Raw genomic sequence first — 27,606 nt, forward strand, 5'->3', positions numbered from 1 at the left:
CTGGGATTATTTGGTTGGATAGATCCAAGATTGAGGTTATGCTCATAGTGTGTATTGGGAAAGGAATGCGTCTTCAAAGCCCCAGTTTCATCTACTATAAAAACAATATTCTCCAAACGAATAAGTCCTCTTTGGCAAGGGTCTTGCTACATCTAGACTCTAAGCATTCATACATGGGGATACATTGTTCATAGACGTAAGAACAATGACCCACAACAGACTTGAATATTGTAATGTGGTTTATACAACAAATACATTTCAAGGCCCCAGAGAGCACAGATTATGTTTTTTAGGTTGGTTACCAGTATCCACACATATATGATATGTTATTTATAACGCACTTAATACCCAGAGGTTTCTAAGCGCGGACCCGGGGATCGAACCTGCGTTGCTCCGAGTCGTCTTGCTTCCAAGGTGAGCACATTGCTGCTGAGCTATCCTCCCGAGACAAGTGATCATATCTTTGATTTTTGAAGGGGCCTAATTTGGCTTCAAGGCAGGCACAGGAGGCAGTTGAACAATGTTTGCCATGTGTTAAGGGGACATCCCTAACAATCGTATCCAGAGCGCATCTTAATACAACCATGGGAAGAATATCTGCCTGGCTGCAGGAGCCCCAGTGTCTACACCTAAGAGGGATGCCTGGTCCTTGTTCTAGAAGGTGGATTATGATCTGAATTATTTTTTACAAAGAAGCCAAAGTTGCATATAAGATGGTTTCTAAGGCATTTAGACGGGCACGCAGAGGCAATTAAGTATGAACAGGCGTTGCATCAATTCACCTATAACCTTACGCTTAACGGTTAGGGTTGAATGTCACGATGCATGGTTTGGGGTAATTGGTTAGAGTTTTGTGTGAATTGACATGTATGCCAACGCATTATAGAGTGGTTTGCTTTCATAGTATAGCCATTGCTTTGCTTACAGCCAACGGCACGGCCATTTGGTGCATTATGAAGCATTGAAACAAATCTTTTGCTGAGATTTTCTAAACGTTAAAATTGGTGGAGACTGTTGAAAGGCATACAAACTCTGTGATTTGTGCCTTTTTTGGGCCAGCGAGTGATATGACTAACTGATTAGTCGCTGACTCTTGTGTTCATTGAGTGGTTGTCCTGATTGCTGGAGTCATTGGGGTTTTGCTCTGAATGGTGCGATCATTACGATTAAGGTCTGTAGGCCAAGGCTACGCCTCGTAATGGCCTACGTGCGGAAGGCCACGTACAGAAGGCCTCCATCCGAACTTAGGTCTTTGGGGGGCATGGCCTGGAGGGAATCCGGACTAGTGCGCCGGAACACCAATAGTAAGTGAGGAGGAAGTGTGGTGGCAAGGTCGCACAGTGAAAGGAGAGTGGAGGGGGAGTGTAACCCCCAAACTTGATAGGGGAATGGAAGAGGGAGGCAAAAGACTGACCTTGGAGGGAGCATCCTTCGTGGTCTTTTGTATGTGGGGTTTAGACCCCAAACCGATCCTTAAGTTGGTTATGCCGATTGGCGTGAACATTGGGTGGGTTGTGCTGAGTGGTATGATCATGGAGTTGGCTGTGCTGAATGCATGTTTGGCTTAATTCAGACTCAGCTGTCATTCTCTAGATGTGCTAGCTATCCTCCTGCTTCCGGAGTGCCTGCATTCTTTTCCTGATTCACCTGGGTGCCAAGAACTGCACGTTTCCTTTTGATGCAGTTTTTTTGGTAATATGTGCAAAGAATATTTGTTGTCCTTAAAGTTTTGTTTGGATACTGTGTTAAAGTAAGAGTACAGCATTTAGCGGGTGTGACCTTATGTAAGAAATATTAAAAAACAACTTTAACTTGCATATTCCTATTTACGTAGAAAAACTCAGGAACACCACCTCCCTCTTGCATAAAGAAGTATGCTAGAACTGAGTGCCGGGAAGACAGGCACTTCCCAATGAAAACTCAGAGTTGTCAAGTGACAAATGAACTCTGTAGTGAAATTATGAATGAACCTCACCATAGCCTTTGACGATTTCATACCTTTTGTACTGCTGACATGAAAACACCAACATCTATCTTGTCTTTTATTTTGTGGGTGTTCAGTATAAACTCCATCGCCTATATGAGTATTTTTCTCATGAGTCATTGGAAATTACGGTAAGGCCTGCATAAAATGACAGCTTGAATGTGGTGGGGATTCACAGCATTGGGATAATTTCATGAATGATGTAATATTTCCTTCTAGAGTAGTTGTTCAGCGATCAACTATCTGTATTAGGCAATAAGGGGAATATATTACTTGCAAACTGCCTTATCTTGCCCGAGCGCTGGGAACAACTCACCTCTGGTTCACTACAAGTTTGTAAGAGATTTTCTTCCAGTGTTGGTTTGGCAACATCCTATTTTTGTGGGTAGAAGCAGCTCTCTGCTCAATGCCCTCTATCCCTAAACTGCCGAACACTCAATCGATGCCAGAGTAGTTCCTTCTACAGACAGAGACTGATTTGAGAAGTCGTCTTGACTGTGAGACGTCTGCATACTATGATGGACAAGAATTGTTGTGTCATGAAATCCCTTGACAGTGCCGCCCAGTGAGAGCACCTCAAAAATGATAAGTCTGTGAAGTGAACCTCTCTTCTTTGCAGAGACCTTCCTTGAAAATACTCCATGCTTACACATTATTCAGGACCATGTGTGCCTATATAACTACTTGGAGACTCTGTCCCTTTGACCGTTGCCAGAAGGGTGGTCACGCGAGACCCATTTTGACACTGCCAATGAAGAAAGTTTTGCTTTCCAGGTACTGTTCAGCAGGTAAGGATTTGATGCTTAATATGTCTGTTCCCATCCTAATGTACCTAGGCACTCCTCTTGTGCATCATAGCCCTACCCTGAAATGAGGAACTGCAAACACCCCATTTGCGTCGAACTGTTGATTTTAATACATTGAGAACTGTTTGTGTTCTCTGTAGACCCTCAGAGCCCCATGGACCTCTTTTCAGCTGAAGTGTTGAAGAACCACCAGGAAGTCCTGAAAGGGGCTCAGCATCATGCACGCGGATGCCTCTCGTTTCGATTGACTGATGCCATGTAGACCCTTAGTCTGTAGACTGTGAGCAGGCCCTGTTTAGACACAATCCTGATCATGCTCACTATGGCAGTTCCCACCACTGAAACTGTTTAACTGTGTGCTATTCTTCTGTGAAAAAGGTCCCATGCATTGTAATAAATTGCCATTTCATTGGAAATATGAATTGTTATGGCATTTTCAATTGAGTGTATCTGTTTGGAGGTAACCTAAGCCTGCCGCTACGTCTTCTAGATATTTAAGCCTGAACCCTTCAGTATTGCTAACAAATGGTGTGCAAAGTATTCTTGTTAACTCCTTGCTTGAGCCAGGATTCAGACTTACATACACTTTAGCATGAGGGTGTTTAAGGAAGAGCACCTTTAGACCTCCCAAATTGCTTACCTACCAACTCCGGGTCTGACAGTGATCACAAATGAAGTTACGATGATTTGCGGAAACACTGGGTGGGTTTTGATAATTGATGCGGCCATTTCTTCGGATGATATGATATGATTCTTTATTTATAACGCGCTTAATACCCAGAGGTTTCTAAGCGCGTACCCGGGGATCGAACCTGTGTTGCTCTGTTTCGTCTTGCTTCCAAGGCGAGCACGTAGCCGCTGAGCTATCCTCCCGAGACTATGTGCTCAATGATGTGATTGTTGAGTGAAGTAGGTAAATATTTAAATTTCAAGCTACTTGTCAGGCACAATAAGTCACCCCACCCCCCCCTTGTTCTCTACTTACACACTGCACCCCAGGTACTACTCGTCAACACACCTACTATGTAGTGTAGTATTGGGTGATTGCACTATTTGGTTTGATCATTGCGTGTCGCTGCTGAATGATGTGATCGTTTGTTTCGTTGCACTGATTGGTGGGAAAACTGTGTAGCCTGTTCAGAATGACGATCATGGGGTGGGTGGAGTTAGTTGATCTGTTTAATCATTGGTTGCAGCTTTCTGAGCAGCATATCACCTGGCTCAGACATCACCTGGCACATCATGGAAAAAGAAAGTGACTGGCAGAAAAGATGGAGCTAGTTGTTCTGAATCCCTAACAATTCCTCCGGGTAAAATTCCACTTCACTGTTTTCTAACTCTCTGTGCCATTATGAAAATGAATGTAATACTAACTGTATGCAAGAAGCATTCGCAGAAAAAAGAACCATGTGTTATGCGAGGAAAGTACTGTAAAAACTTCCTATTCAGAATGCATGAAAAGAAGATTAATTCCAGACAAAGCAAATTTGCAAGATTGAAGCTAAAAATACACCACGACGGTAATACAACAATGAGAAGTGAAACAGAAGTTCAATTTGGCAGCTGAGCAAACACAAACATGAAAATAAAAGCAGAGAGCGCATAAGGAACATTATCATCAACTGCTTGACTGCTTCGGAGACATTCAGTTGACAACAATGTGAGCCGCACCGTCTAAACAATTGGCACTAAGACACAAGTAAAAATAAATCCTAGGACTAGGCAGTAAATCACCATGGTTGCACTTTTCAATGTAGGCTGCGATTGTGCATCACGTCTCCTGCTACACCCCAGATCACAAATGGTACTTACTTATCACGGAGCACAACACCTTCTATGCAGGCCCCGAAGAGGACAACAGTGGTCATATCTAGCGGGGTTGATCAAGGAAAACACCTTAGATGGACAGAAGGTTTTGGGGATCAAGATGATAGGGAAATGCTCTGGTGGACCCAAAATATTGGCCATGTATGGTGTCAAGCATGAGAAAGTCCACCCAGTGTGGAGAGAAATCGCCTACAGCAAGCCATATCACTACCTAAAGTAACCTCTAGAAACCCTTGCACTTACCAGAATGCAAGCTCTTGACTGTCACAAGTACCGTGTACTATGTCTATCGCACTTATGTATGTGCATTACCCTATCTCACTTACTGTGTTGTCTCGTTATCCCCGCCAGGCCTGAATCTTCTTCCCCTGAGTTGCAAAGAACCAGATGTTCGCCTAACCTTCCCTTTTGCTGAAGGGGTGCTAGGAAGTGCCAGCTTTAAAAGGAACAACAATGCTCTGCTGTATGTGTTTGAAGTTAGTAAACAGGTGTAATCACCACACATCATTTTTCATTCAGTTCCAAGGGCATTTCACTATTTACAAAATTATTTTAAAGCAATAATGAGCTCAAGTTCAAGTGCACATCATATTCCAGTCACAAATCACATCGGGTGCAAATTCATGACATATTCACAAGCTATGAAGTGCAGTAATGGAAAGGTACAGCAGCACACATTTAAACACATAGGGCCTCATTACAACCCTGGCGCTAAGTGTTTAACGGCGCCAAAAAAGGCTGCGGCACCGTTAAACACTTAGCGTCGGATTACGAGGTCCCTTTGCAGGACCCGACCCTAACGGCTGGTCTACGCCAGCCGTTAAAGTAGGGACCCGCAAAGGGACATTGGTGCTAATTACGATACCGCAATTTGCGGCACCGTACTTAGCGCCTTCCCCATTCCCATTGAGCCCTATGGGGCAAAAATGGGAATGGGGAAGGGCCATGGAGGAAGGGGGAATTACCGCCCCGCCAACCTTGTAATGGGGTGGTAATTCCCCCTTTCTCCATGGCGGAGTCGGTAAGTTACCGGCATGGACCATGGTGCTATTAGCACCATGGTCCTCCGCCTGGGTCGTAATGAGGCCCATACTCACAAAACCTAAAATAGGTTCACAACATTTCACATTCTGCCCCAGTGACAAGCAGCAAAGATTTTAAATATGCTATCAATTCCGCCCTACTGGGCTTGCAATAAATTATTAATAACAGCGATTTGTAACAAATATAAAGATTTGCAAAGAGCAGAATTACAAAAGTGTAGCAGCAAACATACACTTCTGAAGTCTAAAATGGGTTCTGCCTCAATGGCCTATCAGCAATACCAGTTCCGGCCTAATGGACTAAGAAGAATTAATTGATAGTGCATATTTTCAGAAGAATTAACTGCAACCCTTATTCTGACCTAGTGGGCTGCCCAAAATGTATTAGCTGTACCTCTTTGTTAACAAAAAAGGAGAAAAGAGACATTAAAAGGGTGACTGGTGAACTGCAAAGATCAATCAGGCCAAAAATACATGACGCTCTGCATCTCTATTGTGTTCATTTAGCTTCATTGTATTCATTTGTATTTCAGGTTTTCTCTATTCCCTTTGCATACATTTTCTTTAACATGCGCCAAGGCTCCAAAAGACATCAGGGAAACATCACTATTATGAGTTTCTTGCAAGAGGATAATTTCCATCCACACTCCTAATGGCCCTATGATGTTGCAAGATTCAAATTTTAAGAGGTTCTATTGTTGAGCCAATGTATTCCAGACCACAGGAACACTCTAGAAAATACAGTACAAATGTTGATGTGCAGGTAATAATCTGCCCAATTTTCCACCAGGTACCTTAATCAGATTGTACTGATCCACCAACCTGAGCAGAACTACACATTTTACATTTCTTACATGTGTAGAAACCATAAGCCTTTTTCATCTTGCTTAGCCAGTTCTCTTGGCTCACGCGTCAAATTTCTAAGCATGCTTGGAGCTTCAAGGATGTTGCTTTAGAAAAAGTGATCACTGGGGCATTGGTAAGCACCTGGTTCAGCTCTGTATCACTCAATAAAATGGGCCAGTGTTTATTCAGGAACTTTCTCATGCTCTTAGATTGTACATTATACTGAGTGATAAATCTAATTACTGCTGGCAGATTACTCTTAGATTTAGTCTTCAATAGATCCAATCTACTTCCTACTTTAGTTGGACAGAGCAGTTTACTTACAGATCCAAAAGTACCTTGAAGCCAGTAATCTTCTCAGGCTGTGCCAATCCGGACTCTGCCCAAGTCATGGAACAGAATCGGCAATCCTATACTTAAAAATCTAAATGGATGAGCTCAAAGACAATGGAAAACTTGCCCTCCTCCTCCTGCATAACCTCTCAGCTGTCTTTGATTTGGTGGATCACAAAATCCTTTGCCAATACCTCTGCTCAGCAGCCCATTTCTCCTCTAAAGCAATAACTTGGATTGCATCCTTTCTATCCAACCGAACAATGAGGGTCTGCTCCCCCTCCGCATCTGCCCCTACGGCTCCAGTCTCCTGCATAGACCCTCAAGGATCCTGTGTCTCAGCCACGCTAAACAATATTTTCATGAAGCCTCTCTTCGACCTCCTCGACACACTGGGTGTCTCCTATACTAACTATGCGGATGATACCCAAATCTTACTACCCATTTCCAGCAAATACGACACCGACTCCAACTCACTGAGCAAAATCTATCAAAGCATCCAGGCCTGGATGGCTCTACCTTCTTTATGCCTTAACGATGAAAAGACTGAGCTGCTCCTTATTGGCTCACAAACACTCTTAAACAAACTTGACAGAGCATATATGTCGTTCATCATAGACAGCAACACCATCCCAGTCTCCAAAGAAGTCTAAACCATTGGGGTCTATTTGGACTCTTCCCTTTCACTAACCAGACATGTAAATGCTATTGCCTCATCCGCCGGACTACTCAACCAAACTTTTCAATGCCTGTAGATTCTTCCTCACCACGGACAGTTGCATTATGATAGCAAGAGTCCTCATTGTATCCAGATTAGACTATTGTAATGCCCTTTTCGCAGGAACCACCACCGGCAAAATAAAACAAAAACGACAGATCATACAAAATAATGAACTAAGAGCTGCATTGAATATCCCTAAACAAGAGGATATGTCATTGGCCAGGAGAAGTGTTCACTTGCTGCCCAGTCGTGACTGCACCCTGTTAAAAACTCTCACATTAACCCACAAGTGCCTGGAAAACACTGCTCCCAGATACTTGTAAAGAAAATGTAAGAAATCACAATCTAACTGACCTGCCTCCCATTCCCACCTCCTCTCCATCCCTAGATTCAAACTTCAAAAAGCAGGGGCCCACAGTTTCCCGGTAGTGGCTGAAAAGCACTGGAACACCCTTTCGCTTCCACTATGATCGGAAACATCATTCTGGACCTTCCGTAAATGCCTCAAAATGTGGATCCTCTCACAAGACATATATTCCATTACTATCCCATTCGTAGCACAATGAATCACCAGTCGTCCTAAGATTTTAACTGCTTATGTCATGATCTCTATGTCTGTACTATTGTTATATGTTTTACAAAACTGCGCTCTCTGTACCAATTGCCTTGATGCCTCGGTTTGGTGTGCTTTACAAATGACTAAATAAATAAATAAATAAATAAATAGATAGATATGATAGAGATCTGAACCAGGTGCTTACAAATGTTCAATTGATCACTTTTTCTAAAGCTTGGTCCTTAAAGGATAAGCTTGCTCCAAGCATGCTTAGAAAGTCAATGCAGGGCCAAGAGAACTGGCTAAGCAAGATGAACAAGTTTTACGGGTTCTACACATATAATGAATGTAAAATGTGTAGTTTTTCTCCTGTTGGTGCATCAGTACAATTTGATCAAGATAAATGGTGGAAAACTGGACAGGTTATTAACTGCACAACAACATTTGCAGTGTATTTTATAGAGTGTCCTTATGGTCTGAAATACATTGGCTCATTAATGGGACCTCTTAAAACGAGAGTCTCACAAGATTATAGTGCCATTAAGAATGTGGATTGAAATGATCCTTCTGCACTGCACTTTCAAGACACTCATAATAGTGACGTTTCTCTGATGTCTTTTGGAGCCTTGGCACGTGTTAGAGAAAAAGTATGCAAAGGGAATAGAATGGCACCTGAAAGATAAGATGCTTTTCATATACTAGATACTTTATTAATCTGTATACTTGCTTCAGGACTTAGTTTGCTACAGGTCCATAAGAGCGCCAAGTTATTGACGCTTATGATTTTCAGATGATTCCCTTACGGGTTTTGATGTATATTTGAAGATTATTATGCATTGCACACTGTTTTAATTTTTGACTTCACCATATGTCTTGGTTTATAACATTGAATTTTCTTATATGTAAGTTTTCACAAGAGATTTGTTTGTTTTTGTTCTAATACAAACAATGCATATTCACAGCCGCTGATGTGTGTGAGTTTCTTTTTCCCTTCTGGACAATCTCATGGGTTATGAATTTAGGGATTTATTCCATTAAGTGCGAAAGGTTCCCCAAAACAATCCATATGTTCTGTTTCATTTATTGACAAAAATTGGTGTGACCCTCCAGAGTAGCATGTCTACCTTCTTTTTGGTTTTGCAAGGGAATAGAGGAAGACAATTGCATCAATTCGAGTCCAAACTTAAAATACGATTTAATAAAATGAAGCCAAATGGACATAGTAGTGATGGGGAGCTTCATGTATTTCTGGACTGATTGATCCTTGCTGTTCACTAGTCATCCTTTTAATGTCTCTTTTCTCCTTGTTTGCTCTGGCATGTTTTTTGCTAACAAAGAGGTACAGTTAATACTTGTTGGGTAGTCTACTAGGACAGAATAAAGGATGCAGTTAATTCTTCTGAAATATATGCACCACTAATTAATTCTTGGTAGTCCATTAGTGCAGAACTGGTATTGCTGATAGCCCATTGAGGCAGAATTTGAAATGTTCTGAAGCCATTTTAGGCTTCACGAGTGTATGTTTTAATCCGTGAAGCTATACTTTTCTAATTCTGCACTTTAAGATTCTTTATATTTTTTTTTACAAATGGCTGTTATTAATAATTTATTGCAATCCCAGTAGGGGGGAATTGAGAGCATATTTTAAATCTTTGCTGCTAGCCCACTGGGGCAGCATGTGGCATGTTGTGAACCTATTTTAGGTTTCATGAGTGTGTGTTTACATTTGTGCCGCTGTGTCTATCTGTTCTTGCACTTCATAGCTTGTGAATATGTCACAAATATCATCTGATATGATTTGTGATTGAAATGTTTTTTGCACTTGAGCTCATTGTTGCTTTTAAATAAATAATTTTGTGAAGAGTCAAATGCCCTTGGAACTAAATGTTTAAATTATTTTTTGGCGATTAGCCCTGTTTGCTATCTTCAAACACTTACAACAAAACATTTTTCTATTCAAAGATGACCCTTCGATTTGAGGTGCGGAAGTAATGCTGCTATCGTGTTAGTCATCGAAGATTCACGTGATTTGTAATGAGGACAGAATGCGTGGCATATTTCAAACCCGTCTTCACAGGTTTATTTGTTCAGTCTATGGATTAATGTGTATCCAGCTCACTTTTGCTCAGAATGAGTAAAATCAGATAAAGCACTAGAGCACTTTACAGAACGAGTGCCCAGGTATTTGTTCGTGTTTGGGCTTATAACTAGGTTTGCATTTTCAGGTTTCTGTTAATGAGCTCATGTTTTGTGAAAATATATATTTATAATTATAATTAAAACAGCACTGCCCTGTAAGACAAAGACAATTTCCTGGAGAGAATGACTTGCATTTGGGAACATTTGCATACCCACAATGCCTTGCCGATCTGGGTCTGAACTGGAGGTGCACCTCCAGCGATGGCTACTGGTGGTGCTGTAGAATGTGTGACTTGGCTTAAATAGATCATCCTGCTTTCACATTTCAGGTTAAAGGCTTTATTTCCAGAATTTTCAAACCCACCATAACTTTATTGGCGTTTATATAATAATCTAAATGAACCAAAACACACACGAATACATATATATATTTATTCTAGCCACTTGGACCATCATTGCCTTACACCTGAATGCTGACAATTAGGTTTCTGATGACCTCACTTGAAAGATTCACAACCCAGCTACAGGTAGACTCTTGCGGTCTGCGTTTTACCACTGTTGAGGCGCAGGTCTCTGAAAGGATACAGACAAAGGATGTTGTAGCGATGGCCATTATGGTCCCCGTTGGGATGGACTTCTGAGCATCTCTTAAGTCCCCAGATCGGTTGGAACCAGCCATGATTCCTGCAAAAAAGAGAGGAGAAGATTTGTGTTATACTATCCACTGATGGGATGGAATATTATGTGAACATATTAGTCCTCGAAGCTCAAGCCTCAACCACCTACACATGGACTAACAATAACCTACAGACGAGTGTACAGGAACGAGATCCACAGTAGTATAACAACCCAAGGACCAACACATCCTGATACTCCAAGTACCACATAGCATGGACCATCAAAACAACTCATGTGACCTATCGATGTCAACTTTACTGGCATGAGCCCTCACATTCCTAATAAAATGTTGATTGCTGAATGTTCATAAAATGACACAACAAACAATGATGAAAGTTTGCGTACCCGAATATAAGAGACCTCAAAAGAAAAGCGGCAACACTTCCAAAAGGCAAGATTAAGATGCAGTTCATAACTGATGTTTCTTTGTGGCACTTGTATTTGCGAATCTATTGTTTCACAATGTTGCAAATAACAGTGGTTGTCATTTGATCAGCCTTGAAATGATGTAGGGCTGGGTAGCATCACTAGGATTTTATCCAGTGACCTTGGGGTCACAAACCCACCTCAGAAGTTGGTACTGAACTCACGGAGCTATCTCATCAGCAAGGCTTACGATGGGGATATTCCATCTTGCACAACCTTGGGACAAGATGCACACACTTGGACACAGGTTATAATAAAAAACCTAGAATAATTTAAACTCTCAACACCTAGGAATGTGCACCACGAACAGCTGCAAGAATCGAAAAGGATAATGCTCAGAACACCCACTGGCATGACAGCCATAACCCCTAAAAACACATATAGCTCTCAAGTATTCTGGGTAATGATAACAAAAACAACCAATCAAGCAAGCACATAAACCCAAGACACACATGTGATACCCATAGATATCTAGGGCATGGCCTCAACAAACAGCAACACGCAGGTGAATCTTGAAGTCCCTGACACAAGCATCAAGTATCATGAAATAGCAAATTATCCAACATTAACAACTACTAACAAACAGGCATACAGTACTCCATAGTGTCCAGGCCTTTGAGATAGTTGAAAACCAGAGTGACAAAACAGACACAGAATACAGAATTACATGACTCACCCCCCAAAAACAAAGTGAAAATGCACCACAAAACCACAAGAACATTGTTGTAACGTCAAGCCGCGTGGCGTACCATATGCAGGTAGACATGACGCAATTAAAGAATAAAATGGAACCGCCCTTCTGGGGTAGGTCCGGTTATACCCGCATTTGCTGTGTGAGTGTCTTCATTGGTACCGGGGCTCCTCATCAACACTTCTACACCAGGGTATATAATAATGGAGACGACGGTGGCGGACTACAAGTCGCGATCTGATGGACGTGCAAACGTCTCGTGGCCGTGAGGAAATCCGCCTTGGCTGCAGCGGCTCCATGCCCTGATCATTTCTGAGTGAAAAGACTGACGGAGGCACAGAATACTGCGTTGTTGCTGCGATGCCACACACAGTGACAAAGGGTGTAGATTTACGTCCTGCCTACAACACTGTAAACCTACTACAGGTCCACCGTCTGCTTGACCATGATAGCAGTGCCGGCCTTAGTGGCGGCAGTGCCCCGGGCAGAAAAAAAAGATTTGGCACCCAGCCCCACACCCCTGGCCAATTGAGGGGTCGGGTGCCTAGAGGCGCCAAATGTTTCTTTTCGGTGGTGGGAGAAGGCGTCCTTTTGAAATTAGAGGCCCTCGCAGGAGCCTATTAAGATGATTATCTCCCCCATCCCATGCCGCGAGCGCATTTAATTTCAAAAGGATACTTCTCCCACCATGCCAGCTGGGGGTAGCCCTTGAAAGGCTCCCCCGAGCTGGTGCCCTGGGGGCTATGGCGCCCAAGGCAGTCGCACGGCCCTCCTTGCCCTAAGGCCGGCCCTGCATGATAGAGCACCCCAGACAGTGATGCAAGGTCAGTATTCTTCTATGAAAGAAAGTATAAAAGAACAGCTTCTGCGGCCCAATTGTGTTTGGATGATCCTGCATTGAACTGCCACAATGAAGACACATACCTGGCAGTACAGACACAGTGGTATCCACCAACATCACAGAGAACATACACGAAAAAGGGTTCCACGAGCAACAGATGAATAAAGGCGTGGAGTGAGCTGACATCCTTTGATCATCCACTTCTCCATGGCCGCATGAGCGAGCAAAAGGCACGGGAACCCAGAGTCGTAAAATAAAAAAAGGTGGGGTGTCACAACAATTCCACAGCTCTACTGTACGAGAGCTCGACATATCAGGATCCAGTACTAACCGGGGAACTCGATTCGGGGTTGTAGGCCAAATGGCTAGAAATCTTCTTTGCCATTGCTGGGGTGGAGGACAAGGAGGACAAGGAGAAATCCATTCTCATGTTTTATGCTGGAAGTGAGTTCCATAAGCTGTACACAGATCTATGCACTTTCCTCGCATTTATTTTGGTTGAATGGCAATTTAGCAGAATTTGTTTTTGCCAATTTTACTGCTTTGTTTTTTACGGTTAAAAAGCTGTGTGGGAGGGAGGGAGGGGGCTTCCTCCAACCCCTCCCTTCTTTATACCTAACCCACTCATATGTTTGCTGTAATAAATAGTAGTAAAAAATCAGCAACATTAATTCTGCAAAAATACCATTTAGCAAAAGTGTGTAATACCGAACCTAACTCTCCAACAAGGCAATGATTCTAACATTGCCAAGGCTAATACATTGCCAAATGACTTCACCTCCATGGTGAACATTGATCACGAGAGATTTCAGTTGTGCCAAGCAAGGCAAGGCCAAACAGAATCCCTGGACGCCTTCTATAGCGACTCGGGCATCTGGCGGCAACGTGTGCCTCCCCAGATGAAGAAGGGGACATTAGAGGGCAGATTATTCAGAAATGTTTTTCATCCCAGTTGTGAAAACCAATTCTGAAGGAGCATGGATTGATGCTGCTCCGAATACTGGAGCTGGGGCGGGCTCTCAAACTTGCGACATCAAGAGCAGCCCATGTAGAAGAGGCGATGAAGGGGCCCAAGGTGGAAGGGGTCCATACAGAGAAAACGGGCTCTCCGAGGGGAACACGAGGCAGGGGACAAGCTAGAGGTAACTCTGCACAACAACGACCAGAACAGGCGAAGTGCTCGTGTGTTTTATGTGGAGGAGCGGCAGGTAGGCTATGTGGCCACTGCGGGATACTGAACCATTTCTCAAATGCATGTATAGCTGCATGCACCCCTCAGCCGTTCCCGAAAAAAAAATACGCCTTAGACAAGAGGGCGTCCAGCCAAAACTCTGGTAGTTACCAAGGTGGTACCTGGTGAGAATGTAGATAAGGATGACACAATTGATGCTGAAGATTTATTTTTCATAACAGCAATCTGGCAAGGAATACCAGGAAAAATGTGACAGTCTTGCTGATAGACACAGGAGCATCTGCCAATGTGATGCCATCGGCCCAAATATACAAATTGCAGCCAGTTCCCTGACAAGCGAAACCAAGAAAAACTCATTTTTACCTATGCTGGTAGACACCTACTGCCACTTCAAGGTATTTTCCACACCCTTATAGGGCAAGACAGGTGGACAACACCGGCTACATTGTTACAAATGAGGCCAAGGATACGCTTCTCAGCTGCAACACGGTGAAAGAGCTGAGCCTGATGCATTTCGCTTTCAATGTCTACTAAACTGACACTGAAGGATTTTGCACTGAATATCAAGACCTGTTTCAAGGTGTGGGTTGTCTATGGAACCAAGAATTGAGATTACACATAGAACACATGATACTACCTGCGGCCATGAGGTATCACGTTGCACCTCAGGAAGAAAGCGAAGAAGAGTTGGGAAGACTTGAAAGTGCACATGTCATACAACAGGTGTCTACGCGACAGTAGTGGCTTCCAAACTGAAGTCCAGATATGTGTAGACCTGAGGATTTCCAATATGGTGATTCTATGTGAATGACACCCTACCCCGACTCTGGATGACATGCTGTCTGACATCCAATGTGCACCATCTTCTCCACCATTGATTTATGCTCCAGATACCACCAAATACAGTTTCATCCAGAGTCTTGCCTCATCACGGCTTTTTCCACACATGTAGGCCTCTTCCGGAACAAGAAGCTTAGTTTTGGGATGTCGTCTGTGGCGGAGGTTTTCCAACATCCGATTAGAGGTGTTCTAGCAGGTTTATAAAAGGTCATCAATGTAAGTTATATAATGTCCTTATAGTCTTCAAAATGGAAAAGGTTCATCTGGCTAGAGACTCGGCAGTATTTATATGAAGCATGGATTCACCCTACCTGAAAATAGGTGTTATTTCCTGCAATGCAAAAGCAATTTTTTTGGTTTCATATTTTCAAGACAGAGGAGTGTCTGCAGATCCCCACGAGATTGAAGCCATCAGAAATGTTATGCCCCCCCAAGATGCTGTTGTAAGTCCAACGCTTCCTGGGTATGATAAACATCTGTGGGAAATTGATCCCTAGCTTGGCCACCATCAACGAACCTCTGAGAAATCTGAGTAGGGAGGACCACAACTGGGAATGGAATCAGCACATCAAAAAGGAACTTAAAAATCCAAAATTCATTCTGGTGGAAGGTACGACAATGGCTTTCCTCGATCGCAAGAGACCATCAGAAATCTTGGTCCAGGCCAGCCCCCTTGCATTAGGGGCGGTATTGGTACAGATTGATACTGACGTTGTGAGACATCCCATTGCCTTTGCAAGCAAGGCTTTAACCCCATTTATTACAAGAGAGATTCTCACAAATAGCAAAGGATGTTTGCTTGCAGTGCTATGAGGATGCAGACATTTCCACCTGTTTGTATTTTCCTATCCAATTTCAGTAATTGCCAGCCACAAGCCTTTGGTACGCATTCTACATGGCCCCGTTCTGTCACCCCACTAAGACTGGAGCGATGGATGCTATAACGGCAGAACCATGGAGTCACCCTGCAGTTCAGAGCAGGGCAAGGAACCCCGTGGATCATGTATCCTGGCAACCCAGGGTCTATGAGAACGCTCCCAGCAGCGTGAGGCGAAAGCCGTAGTCAACGCGATAACTAGGATGGCAATTCCCAAATCGGCATGGCTGAAGCCACGGCACAACACGATGGCATGCAGTGAATGGCAGAGCAATTGAGGGATGGACAGTGGTGTACATGTTTAACAGATCGTGCACATTACAGACCAGACATACAGACGTTTGTGCACAGACTATGGGAAGTCCGTGGTGAGCTATCGATTGGATCGGAAGGAGTTATTCTCAGAGTCAATCCACCTGTCCTGGTACAGAACTTGGTGCAAATTGCGCACACAGGGCACCAGAGGGCAAATAAGACAAAGTCCAGACTGAGGGAGAAAGTATGGTTTCCAGAGAAAGCTGTTGATTCGCTGCTAGCACGTCAAGCCACGTGCACAACTATGCGTCCACCACCCATCGAATCACTGGTGAGGGCGAATGCCCCACAGCAATGGGTGAGCATGGATTCTGGGACCATACATGACAATACACATTTTGTAGTACTAATGAAGGGTTACTCCAGGTACCTCGAGGTATGGTTCATCCCTTTCACATCTGCTGAAACGGTTCTATTGATTGCCTATGCCCTGCCGCAGGTGTCAGGGTGGACAATGGGCCTCTGTTTCAAAATAAATACCTTTTTCATGTTCACATTTCGTTAATGGTGAAGGAGGAACATTGTAACGTCATGCCGTACAGCGTACCGGACGCCAGCGGACATAAAGCGATCTAAAAATAAAGGAGTACAGCCCTTCGGGGTGGAACGAGTTACACCCGTATAAGCTCCGCTCCCCATTGACACTACCACACCGGCGTACATACGACACATGGCACGGGCAAACAACCTGTCAAATTGTGCCCTCGCAAATTGGAAATAACACATCCAAAAATCACATGAACTAGTGTTTTACTCTATGGCCTCATACTCATAAAGCCTCCTACACACGATACCTTGATCTTGCAGACATGCTTTACCCTACAGCAGCCATGGGTGACCCACTCACGGCACCAGGTGACCACGTCAGCCGTTCCTGCCAGTGATTTAATATAAAGGACCGCCAGGTGCCATATCGCGGAGCAAAACAACAGTACGCATGTGGGCATATGCCACACAACCAACTTAGCAGCATGCCACCCCCCCCCCCCCCATGCTCCAGAGGGCCACATCATCCTTACCCGTGACATTCTGAGAAAGGTCCTTGCATTTACGATGAGCTTTGATAGAGCACAGAGCAGGCCCGGAAGGACGTCAGAGCTCTGTGCAAACACGTGACACCATTGCCAACTAGCAGAGGCCAAACTCGCCCCTTACCAAAATGACACACCCATATCATTCCAAGACATTACACATTGCAAGCATACATTGACACACGGACACAGACATCTAAAGACATGCCATAGATGAAACGCCTATGCATCAAACTCCTATTGACATGAAACCAACATCCACTGTGGCGATAAAACAAAGAATATGACACAGACCAGATATCCAGGCATATGGCCCAACAAACAGTCAGTGATATGGCGCATTACAAACAAAATAGGAGCCTGGTATTCTCCAAACGCACATGGACGTGGTAATCCACAAGTACTTGCAGAGATGAGCCTCACAGGAAAACAAAGAACATGGCACTTCACAAAAACGTGCACGCGCAGCACTGCACAAGACCAAGGAACATCCATGAGCATAGCACTCAGGGTTGCCAACTCCTCAGTAAGGAAAGTAGCTATTGGCTGTCCTACAAGTCGCTAGAGGTCACTAAATGACATCATTACCTAATTTGCATAATTGACCATGTCCAAGCATTAGCAGTGTCATACGTGGATGGAGGGAACACACCCCTCATAGATGTCAACACCTCAGCCCGGTCTGGTGAATACATGGGGCCTAATTCACAGAAGCATTTCAGAATGGTGAAACCCCATTGGAAAATGATCTGTGAATAAGGGCACTGGTGTGGTGAATATCAGAATAAGTTTGACGTGACTGACACATCTCCGTTGTGCCTTACCCTGGTAATGCAGTGGCTGCCTACCCAAGAATGAGCTGGGGCACACATGTCATTAACCTTTCTTCAGCCAATGTTAAGGATAATTGTGAGAAGAGGATGGAGGATTTTAGGGGTTAGGGTTGAGCCTTGGTGTGCTGGAGCATTTTGGGTTGCCACAGATGGCACAGGAATTAAAACTCAGAGGCAGTTCAAGGGCATTCTTTATGGGACAGGATGGGACAGGATTAGTAGATAGTGAATGTTGGCCCTTACTCTCTAATCACTGTCTTAGTCTAAGGAATAAGACCTAAAGGCAGATTTGCCTTCTCTTGATAAACTCCCTCTGGAACTTCCTAAGCCTCTCCCTACTCAATGACTGCTGTTCTATGGCATTGGGAATCTGCCCTCCAGGTACCCTGCTCGATTTGCTCTTGCACCTGTCATGCCCAAACTCTCCTCTACCCTCTCTTCTCTGTACTGCAAACTCCTCTCATCCTTCAATGCCACCCACCTCTCTCAGCTTCACCCTATATTCTCTCCTGTCCCTCTGATATCTCTCGCTCCTCCTAGGTCTCGCCTCTAGCCTTTGATGTTACCCCTCTTTCCACTACACTACTGCTCCCTCTTCCCCCCCACTACTCCCTCCTTCGCACCACTGTTCCTCATCCACATTACTACTCGCTCCTCCACACTACTACTCCCTTCTTCACACTAATACTCCCTTCTCACCACTAATCCTCCTTCTGGCACACTACTACTCCTCCCCAACCACATACCTTTCACTCTGAAACATACACTAAACAATCACTCCCTACACTATGTATTCTACAAACACTTGCCACACTAACACGCTCACGTACACTGATGTACCACTTCCACCCCTTAGCCAATGCCTCACCTTCTCCAAAAAGCATTTCCACAACTCTCCTCTTACCCCTCCCTTCTGCTTGTCTCTTGGTCGTCCACCTCCTCCACCTCACCTTGCCAGAACAACTGAGACTTGCTGCTTTCTGTCGTTTTTTGTGTTCCCCCTACTCTTGCTGGCACTGGTTCCCTGTCCCTCTCCAATTAGGCCCTCGCTTCCACAACCTGGGCATGCCAAACATTTGAAAAACTATAAGTGGCGGTCTAAGGTCAACCCACTTTCTTCATGCAGGTATTTTGAGGAACAACAATAGCGGTCCTGGTAGGCAACAGTTCATGCTCATGTTTTGTGGTCCTCCGCGGCTGGCCACGTTTGGATGCAACTGTGGTACTCTCTCTCTGTGCTGGCCCATGCCAGCAGTGTAGAGCTGCACTGGTGTCAGGCATTCTCTACCCAGTTGTTTGAAGGACCATTTGGTGTTTCATATCAATCAATTGAAGCCTGTGTACCCAGGTAATAGGCTCTAATCTGACATTCGCACCAGGGGAAGTGTGATCAGGTGGCTGGAACAGCGGGCGAGGATACACATATTCTTCCGGCTGTTTTCAGCCACCCGAGGTCCTTCACCAGGTGACACCATCTTTTTTTGTATGTAGGGAGGCAACAGGGAGATGCACCTCCCTACCCCACAAAACAAACCAAACCTCTTCCCCGCCCCATCCCTCCCTCCCCACCTACCTGCTGGACCGGAGCTTTGTCCCGGCACTCCTTCCGCTCCTGTCCACCATAGACATGGAAAAGGGACTTAGTCCCTTTTTCCTATGGCGGCGGCCATATTTTTTCCCCCTCTGGAGATTGGCGTCGCTTGTGCAGCCAATCTCCGAAGGAAAAAAAATAAACTATCTGCAACCCGAATAAACCCCAGGGTGTGAATGGCTTTCACCCCCAGAGTAGGGGAGGTCACAGCCAGAAACAGCCCTCAGCCTTTGATGAGGCTTTCTCTTCGGTCGTGCCTAGCTAGGTTCAGGCTGGGGAGCCGTTACCAGCAATGTCCATCCCCCCTCAAGGAGGGGAGCCGGGATGAAAGCCATAATCACACTAGAGGCCACTAGCGATGAGTTTGAGGTTCAGACAATTTTGGGCTCAAGGTGGAGTCAGAGAAGAAGCAGTATTTGGATGACACAAAAGGTAATGGACCAGAAGAACAGTATTGAAAGGAATCAGAAGACATTCAGGCCCGATCCTCATCAAGAGATTCCATAACCAATACCCCTGTATCCATGGTCCTGGGACAAGGGCATGGAGGCAATCTTAGGAAGCGGACGGGTTCCAAATCTGCACGACGTGTACTTGCTGGGAAGGTGATTTGGGCAAAGGTACCTGGGTAAGGGTGAAGCCTTGTCAGAAGATTTATAGGATTTATTTGTGAGGATAGCTCAGGGGCAACACATTTGTCTTGGAAGCAGACAATGTAGCGCACCACAGTTTCAAATCCCGGTCCCGCGCTTAGAAACTGGTCTCTGGTATTAAGTGCATTATAAAAGATTGATTAATTTGGATGTGTCAGGATGGTTGAGGGAGCAGCTTGGGATGTATGGGTCTCCAGTAGAAGTCATTTGCAGAACCTGCTTCACAGTATGCACAACTTGAAGATGGTGCCAACTTATTCAGGAGTTGGGCTTGGGTTTGAGTCACCCACGTTCCAGAATGCCATTCCAATGGCACCTTTTCACTGTGGTTATTTTGTAGTGAAAACGTTGTAGCTGCTCTCCAGAGTTTCATACACATATTACCCTTTTAGACAGTAAAAGCAGTAGACGCTGCTTAGAACATTTAGTGTGGTGCTTGCATTGCTCTATGCAATGCAAACCCATGTATTGTTTAGCAGTAGTGAAACCCTGGGTTCCCTCCGTGTTCCAGGAACGGCAGGGGATTATTCAGGATGGGAGTCACAGCTAGAAGGAGGTCTTTACCTGCCCTCTCTCCCTCCTTCATACTTTATACCCGGTAACTTAATAAAGTCCTTCTACTTTTATACTTACCAGCTCCTGCGTGCTTCCAGCAACTTACCTCTGTCTCCTGCTGACCCCAGACACTACAGAACACGAGGAGAAGACTGTGCAAGTCTGACCTCACACTCCTATTCCTGGTTTGTGCACTGGTGAGTTTGGTGGCATTCAGTCAGAGCCTGCCCAAGAAGTCCTCAGAAGCTATCATGTCAGCCCTGTGGAGCCCTTGGCATTACTACGACTGCTCCTAGCATTATTCTCCTTGAGCTACTGCTTCTATTGTGAATAGTAACTCTAATGGGAAGCCTCAGCCCATTCAGCAGGGCTGCCCGGCCTCTTTGTTAGTACTCACAGTGGACCAAGCAGGAGCCTGCAAGGTTTGGGACAGGTCCAGCCTTCAGAAGTTGGTAGCGGTTAGCCACTGGTTCTGCACCATTACCCCTGAAAAGCCTATGGTCACCGGAGAAGAGTTTGGGTATTCTTGCGGCTGCTCCTTTCCTGTCTAGAAACTCTGCTTTTGCAGAGGGTCGCCGGGCCTTGTGAATAAGGGGGTACAAGGAGGTTGACAAGCCTTATGAGCCAAGTGTTGTGAGGGACTAGAAGGCCACATTCTCCATCAACATTCAAAGGCTAGGGCTCTTTACGGGCTTCATTACAAATGTGCAGGTCCAAAATAAATGCCGGAAAAAATGCCAGTTATTCCAACTCTGGCACACTTCAAGTTTGCAGGTGGGGGCCACGGATAACCGGCAGGATACCTGTAAACTCTTAATGAGGGTTGTTCCCAGTCTATCATGGACAGAAGATTCATCTCGCTACACAGGCACCAAGCACAGTGGTCCCAGGCAGTTTGAGGGTCCGTTTCTTGAAAGCAGTGCTGTGGAGACTAATCCAGAGATTGGGGAGTCAGTTCCCTGAAGAAAGTATGGTACAGTTAGTTCAAGACTCAGGTTATTTAGGTAGGGTTTTAGGCATTTGGGTAGGATAGCTGAGGTGTTCAAGCCCTACACGTAGTTAGTTGGCCAAGAGTTGGACCTGTAGACTTAGCCTTCCCCTGCTATTAAACATTCATTTTGCATGCAAAGCTTTCAAGGATTCAAGCGTCTATTCATAGCACTAATCTCCATTTGGAAACGTACCCTCTGGGATATTAAAGAGGGTTCTATAGGTGGTAACCAAACGGAGGGTTGGGGCTAGGTCAGGGTAGGGAAGCGTGAACATTAATTATTCAATCTTTGTTCTTGCTCCCACCCTTTCTCTCTATCTCTCTGACTCCCTTTGCTAGCGAGGCTGATGCCAATGCACCGTTCCGCTAGTTATTAGTTGCAGGCGAGCCCTTATTTAAGTTCTTCTGATACCGTACAGGAGGGGACAGCTGTGGCCTAACAGCTTCTGCAATGGTTCTCACAAGATTCTTGACAGGCACCACAAACAATGATGATGATGTGTTATTTATATAGCGCCTCAATCCAAAGCGCTTTACAGAGAACATATTTACATACAATATCACCCAACTGAAATTGGTACTCATTTATCGACCTCGTAAGTATGAAAGGCTGAGTTGGCCTTGCCGTGATTTGAACCTGCGACCTGCAGATCATGCTCAGATCGCAGCAGCGAGCGCTCAACGCACTGAGCTATCTTACCGGCTTACATCCAAACAAAGGGCACTTCTGAAACTCCTGCAAACACAGCACTCCACAAACACCCACACATCTCCCACTCCACAGTCAAATCAAGGGCAAGGCATGCCAGACGCATCCAACGACATGCAACTTCACCAAAATTCCTGGCACCCGAGACTAACAAAATACAAGGGTATGACGTTTATACAAATACACAGCATGATAATGCACACACACCCAAGGACATGAAACTCAAGTCCCTCGCATGCCTCACTCCTTAAACACACACAGACGTTTGGCTCCCAAAAAATAATGACATGGTGCTGCACGACAGCCAGCGAAACACTATTCCACAATATGGGATTCGCCAAATAGCCATGGGTATTACACATCAAAAACACTGATTGAAATAGGCCTCCCTAAAAAGCACCGGATGATATGACATACCCCACATGCATGGCGCCCAGAAAAAGCAGGAAAATAGTTTCCAAACAAAAATGAATACAACTTGATAGGTTACCCGAAAACATCCAAACACCTACTTACAAAAAACAAAGCACTGAAAGACGTGCCGACCGAATGCTCATGGACATTCCACACCAGACGCATGGGACGGCCAAACCATATAGTGTTGGGAACTTTTCACCCATTATCTTAAAGCACAGCGGCATAAACACTGCGTAGATGCTGTAGCAGCCCGCGCGCATGAAACCACCTGGCGGTGTTCCAAAGCATGATCCTCCAATCACTCGCTGTCAGGCTTTTCTTCGGGTCCTAGTGCCAAGAGGGAGCAGCCACGTGTATTTAAGGAGCACAGCTGGTGTTGGTCTAGAGGAATAGTTGGTCTGCCTTAAAAGTGTGAGCTAGGGCTTTGAAGCTTCTTGGGCCCACCTCTGATATCAGTGGCCGAGCAATCAAAGCCGAAGCTTTATGGCAGCAATGCGCTGGATGGACCCTGGTATAATAGGACAGTTATTCCCAAAGTTAATCAAGGGAAAGGCCCAGTCAGGGGGGTTTATTTTAAAATGATATATCTCCTTTATTACACAACAGGCAGGTCTATACAGTAAAAAAAAAAAAATATCTAGGAGAAAAAAACAAAAGTATCAACCACTGTTGACCGTTGATGCCTGAGGGCTCCGATGCGCTACAAATAAATAAATAATAAAGAAAGAAAGAAAAAACTGTGTATTGCTGACCTCAAACGGAGGGTCTAGCAGGGTCATGCATGTAGCCATGAATATTCTGCCTGATCGCGTATTTGCCGTTCCACCTTCTATATCATTCTATGGCAGTGGTAATTAAACTTTCGTATGGTCTGCCCCCTCCCTCTTGAGAAAAAATATTGTCGCCGAGCCCCCCTTTGAGTACAAATATTGTGTTGCCACGTACTTGCCAACATGACCCATTCCAATCTGTAGGTGCTTTTCCCGTCAGTATTTTTTCTTTGCATTCTGGGACTTGTAGTGCCACATTTCCCATTATGAAACTCAGACTACAAGCCCTAGAATGCAAAGACATAAACAGGACTGGATAAGCATCTACAGATTGGAACGGGTCGCTCCCCCACCTCTTAGAGACCATATTTGTATATATTTCCTTTTAAAAACAGCCACCATCCTCCCTTTTTGAAGAGCCTCGTGTGCCAGCCACGCCGTTTGAAGAGCACTGTTCTATGGACTTTTCTGAGCTTGCAGTCTGGATTTTCTGAGTGCCTATGTTTTTTTGTGGGCATAGGCCATTGTGGCTTTTTTGGTTTCCATGCTGATAGTTCAAGGCAGAAATCCTGAGGTTGGGGTAATAAGCTGCAGAGGACCAGGGCAATCCTGAATCAGACTCCAAAGAGGCTTCTGTACCCCTCACCTGAAAGATCACTTGCCTTTAGTCTTGGCAGGCTAGGGGTCCTTGCTGTTGTGGGAGACTCGTGGTTGGTAGGAACCCACCTAGAGGACCCACCCAGTCTATGGACATGTCCTTTTCTGCAGGGGAACTTCTCAGCCATGCGTTGGCGACGGGTACTGACCACTTGGACCCAGCGGCATTGTCACCCAAGCATGGTACAGCACAGCTGGACGGCGGCCGGGCAGAGATTCATCGACAGGATGACCACCCTCTTGGAAGGTTCACTGGGGGGCTCTAGTGCAGTTCTTTGACACTTGCTAGGAGGGCAGTTCCGGTTGGGGCACATTGGAGTGTTAGGGCAAAACGGAAGGGATTCATAACTCCATATGTGGTAGCTATTGGGCTCAGTATTGAGTGATGTGTGGTCGCAGGAGCCGTGGTGATGTTGGGCGGTGGTTTTAATAGGCATGGGACCCCACCAGGTCGATGCAGATGGTCATGCTGTGCAGCCGAGCCGCTCTTGCTAGGCGGCGGGGCCATGCCAAGGTGAGAAGGCAGCTTGGGTTGGGCTAGGTGACAGGGTGAACCTGCTAGGCCGAAGATGTGCCCACTGCTTGCCGAAGCTGGGGTTTAATCATTGCTGGCCTCTGACACTGGCCCCAGGCATAGTATGAGAAGCTCTCTCCCACAGAGGTCTGGCAGGGGCAGGCCAGAGACAACAAGTCTTGGCTCTTGGCAGTAGACTCTCCATTCATTGGATGATAATCTCTTAGGCAAACACCCTGACTCAGGATTAACTAATCCTCTAGGACATCCACTGTTCTCTTTGTAATAACCTTTTCAGATTTGAAAAGATGCAATATTTACAGACGTCGGAAATGTGTATGGGCTGTAGCATAGGAACCGGACCTGCAAATCTCTTTATGTATCAATTTGAACTACAACCTCCTATGCACAAAACTTCTTTTAGCAGAAAAATAAACATTCCTGTTGACGATGTATACAGGACGTCATAGGAATATGGATAAGCTCAGTCAAATAAATTGTGCTATTTATTGAGTGCATCATATTTAAATATGACGCTGTAACATTTTCTGTGCATCACCTGTATTGGCTGTGCTATTTTTGGTTCTATGTGAAAATGTCCCCTGGGAAATTGTAGCAATGTGAAAATGTAGCCATTCAATGCAATCAATGCAAAGTGTGAAAATGTTGCCAGTAATAAGGTCGCCTAAAAAAAAAAAAATGTTTTTAAAATGCACACAAATTCAAGGCTGTAACCCCAAATATGACACATACATCTAACAAAACCTCTGCAATCACCCAAACCCCATTCCAAAACCTTCCCCAACTCTAATTACTAACCTGAATTCTTACAGAAAACGAACTGTTCAGCGTACTAATTCATTTTGTTTGCATGTTACTCAATACAAAATCAATAGAAAATTAACAGTGAACCTCACCCCAAGCCCATCACCAGCTCACCACAAATGAGATAGCCCTTGCCCTAACCCGAACCCTTGCTCTAATCCTAACCTTAGCCGTACCCTAACCGCAACTCTAACATGTACCCTAAGGCTTGCTTTGCTCTAACCACTAGGTTTATCCTAACCACTATTCTATGCCTACATCAACAGCCTTCCCCAAATTACCTCTCCCTTTCTTTAACACTGACCCAAACCATTACTCTATTTGCCCTAACCTTACCATAACCCATACCCTAACTCATACCAAAACACTTAATCTACTCTAACGATTTACCAACCCCCAATATTTTGGCTACATTTCAGATGTATTTTGTACTACTTTTTGCTTGGCAACTTTTTCGCTGCAGAGGTATTTTCACCACGACTTTCCACTGCCTACATTTCTGTTGGCAACAATTTCACTGGATACCCTATTTGTATGGGCCTTTACCCAAAATAACCAAATCAATGTACTCCTGGCAATATGGAACATTTTTTAGATACATGATTAGATTGGCATCTTGGGCACTTGATACCATCATCTACACAAAAGCAACTGACTCTAACACTGTGCACTGCGTTGAGCTCTCATCCACCTAACACCATCGCATTTTACCTTGCAGCAAAGTACTGCAATTAAAAAGTGTTCTTTTGGGCCCTGTGTCAATAACAAGACAAGCTCAGAAAACGGGCAAGACATTTCAGAAGAAAGAGTATTCAGACAAAGGTCTTAACATTACTCTTAATGACATTCAGACAGAATGCCGTACCCTAGTACTATGCTCTAAACAGGCACTGGAAAAGGTTTTTATTATAAATCTTTGCAACCAGAATTTTCAAATGAACAAGACAGTGGGCCTCATTACGAGGCTGGCGGTTCAGGGGTTCATGGCACCGGTAAGGATGCCAGTGCCGTTAACCCCCTACCGCCGCATTCCGATTTCTCTTAGCGGGTCCCACTAAGGCCGGCTGGTTTTATCAGCCGCCCTTAGCGGGAGCCGCTAAGGGACCAGGGAGTAGCGGGCCCGTTATTAGCTCCGTCCCCATTCTCATTGAGCCCTATGGGGGCTCGGATGGGAATGGGGACTGGTTTTCAGAATAGGGACTTTCCGGGTCCTCCAAGGTTGGAATGACCCGTTAAGTCCCCATTCCGACTACCCGGACCCGAACACGACTTTGGAGGCAGCCATGGTGCTAGTAGCACCATGGCTGCCTCCAAACTCGTAATGAGGCCCAATGGGAATTGCTTGAAAAAAGTGCACAACAGCACAGAATCTTCACACCTACAGAAAAGCAGACATCAAAGACACACGAGTCTCCAAACTGAAAGGAAATGGCAATGTATGAGTACTAAACATACCGGCACATGCCCATGCTTGAAGTGCCACCATTGCAATATTGGGTAATGGGCCAAAATGTCACCCTCATAATTCCGATGGCCGAAATTCTGATTTTTTTAACACCCCCCTTACACCACATATATGTGGGGGGGTATGTGATATTATAGTAATATGGGGAGGCTGCGGGGGGAGGGGCTCCCACCGCACATATATGTGGTGTAAAGGGGGTTACAAAAATCTGCATTTTCGACCATCGGATTTATGGGGGTCGCAGTGATCACATAGAACCCAATACTGTGATTAAGGGTAGCATCACTAATCATCCACACACATGAGAAAACAATGCTACTTGTGATACGCCATCTATGGAATCCGATGCCCTGGCCACTTGTACGAAGCGAGAAAAACCAATTGAAAAGCAAACACCCATTGGACAAAGATAAATCAAATATTTACGAAATGATCTAAACATCTGCAGTTGCCAGACACTTTACAGAAACACAACACACC

At 44.9% G+C, this 27,606-nt stretch overlaps 1 protein-coding gene across 3 annotated transcripts in view; it reads right to left on the reverse strand.

Annotated features, from left to right (window-relative positions):
- The window catches only part of SLC12A5 (solute carrier family 12 member 5), a 1,549,598-nt gene that overhangs the window by 305,113 nt on the left and 1,216,879 nt on the right, over positions 1 to 27,606 (reverse strand). For all 3 annotated transcript variants that reach the window (XM_069651368.1, XM_069651367.1, XM_069651369.1), the window contains exons 10-11: positions 10,841 to 10,939; positions 4,603 to 4,660 (exon numbers count right to left, since the gene is read on the reverse strand). In XM_069651368.1, the coding sequence (XP_069507469.1) occupies positions 4,603 to 4,660; positions 10,841 to 10,939 (157 nt within the window). The remainder of the gene's footprint in view (positions 1 to 4,602; positions 4,661 to 10,840; positions 10,940 to 27,606) is intronic.

The sequence above is a fragment of the Ambystoma mexicanum genome, chromosome 3p (assembly GCF_040938575.1).
Source record: "Ambystoma mexicanum isolate Mex_15411 chromosome 3p, UKY_AmexF1_1, whole genome shotgun sequence".
In the NCBI taxonomy this organism is placed as follows: domain Eukaryota; kingdom Metazoa; phylum Chordata; class Amphibia; order Caudata; family Ambystomatidae; genus Ambystoma; species Ambystoma mexicanum.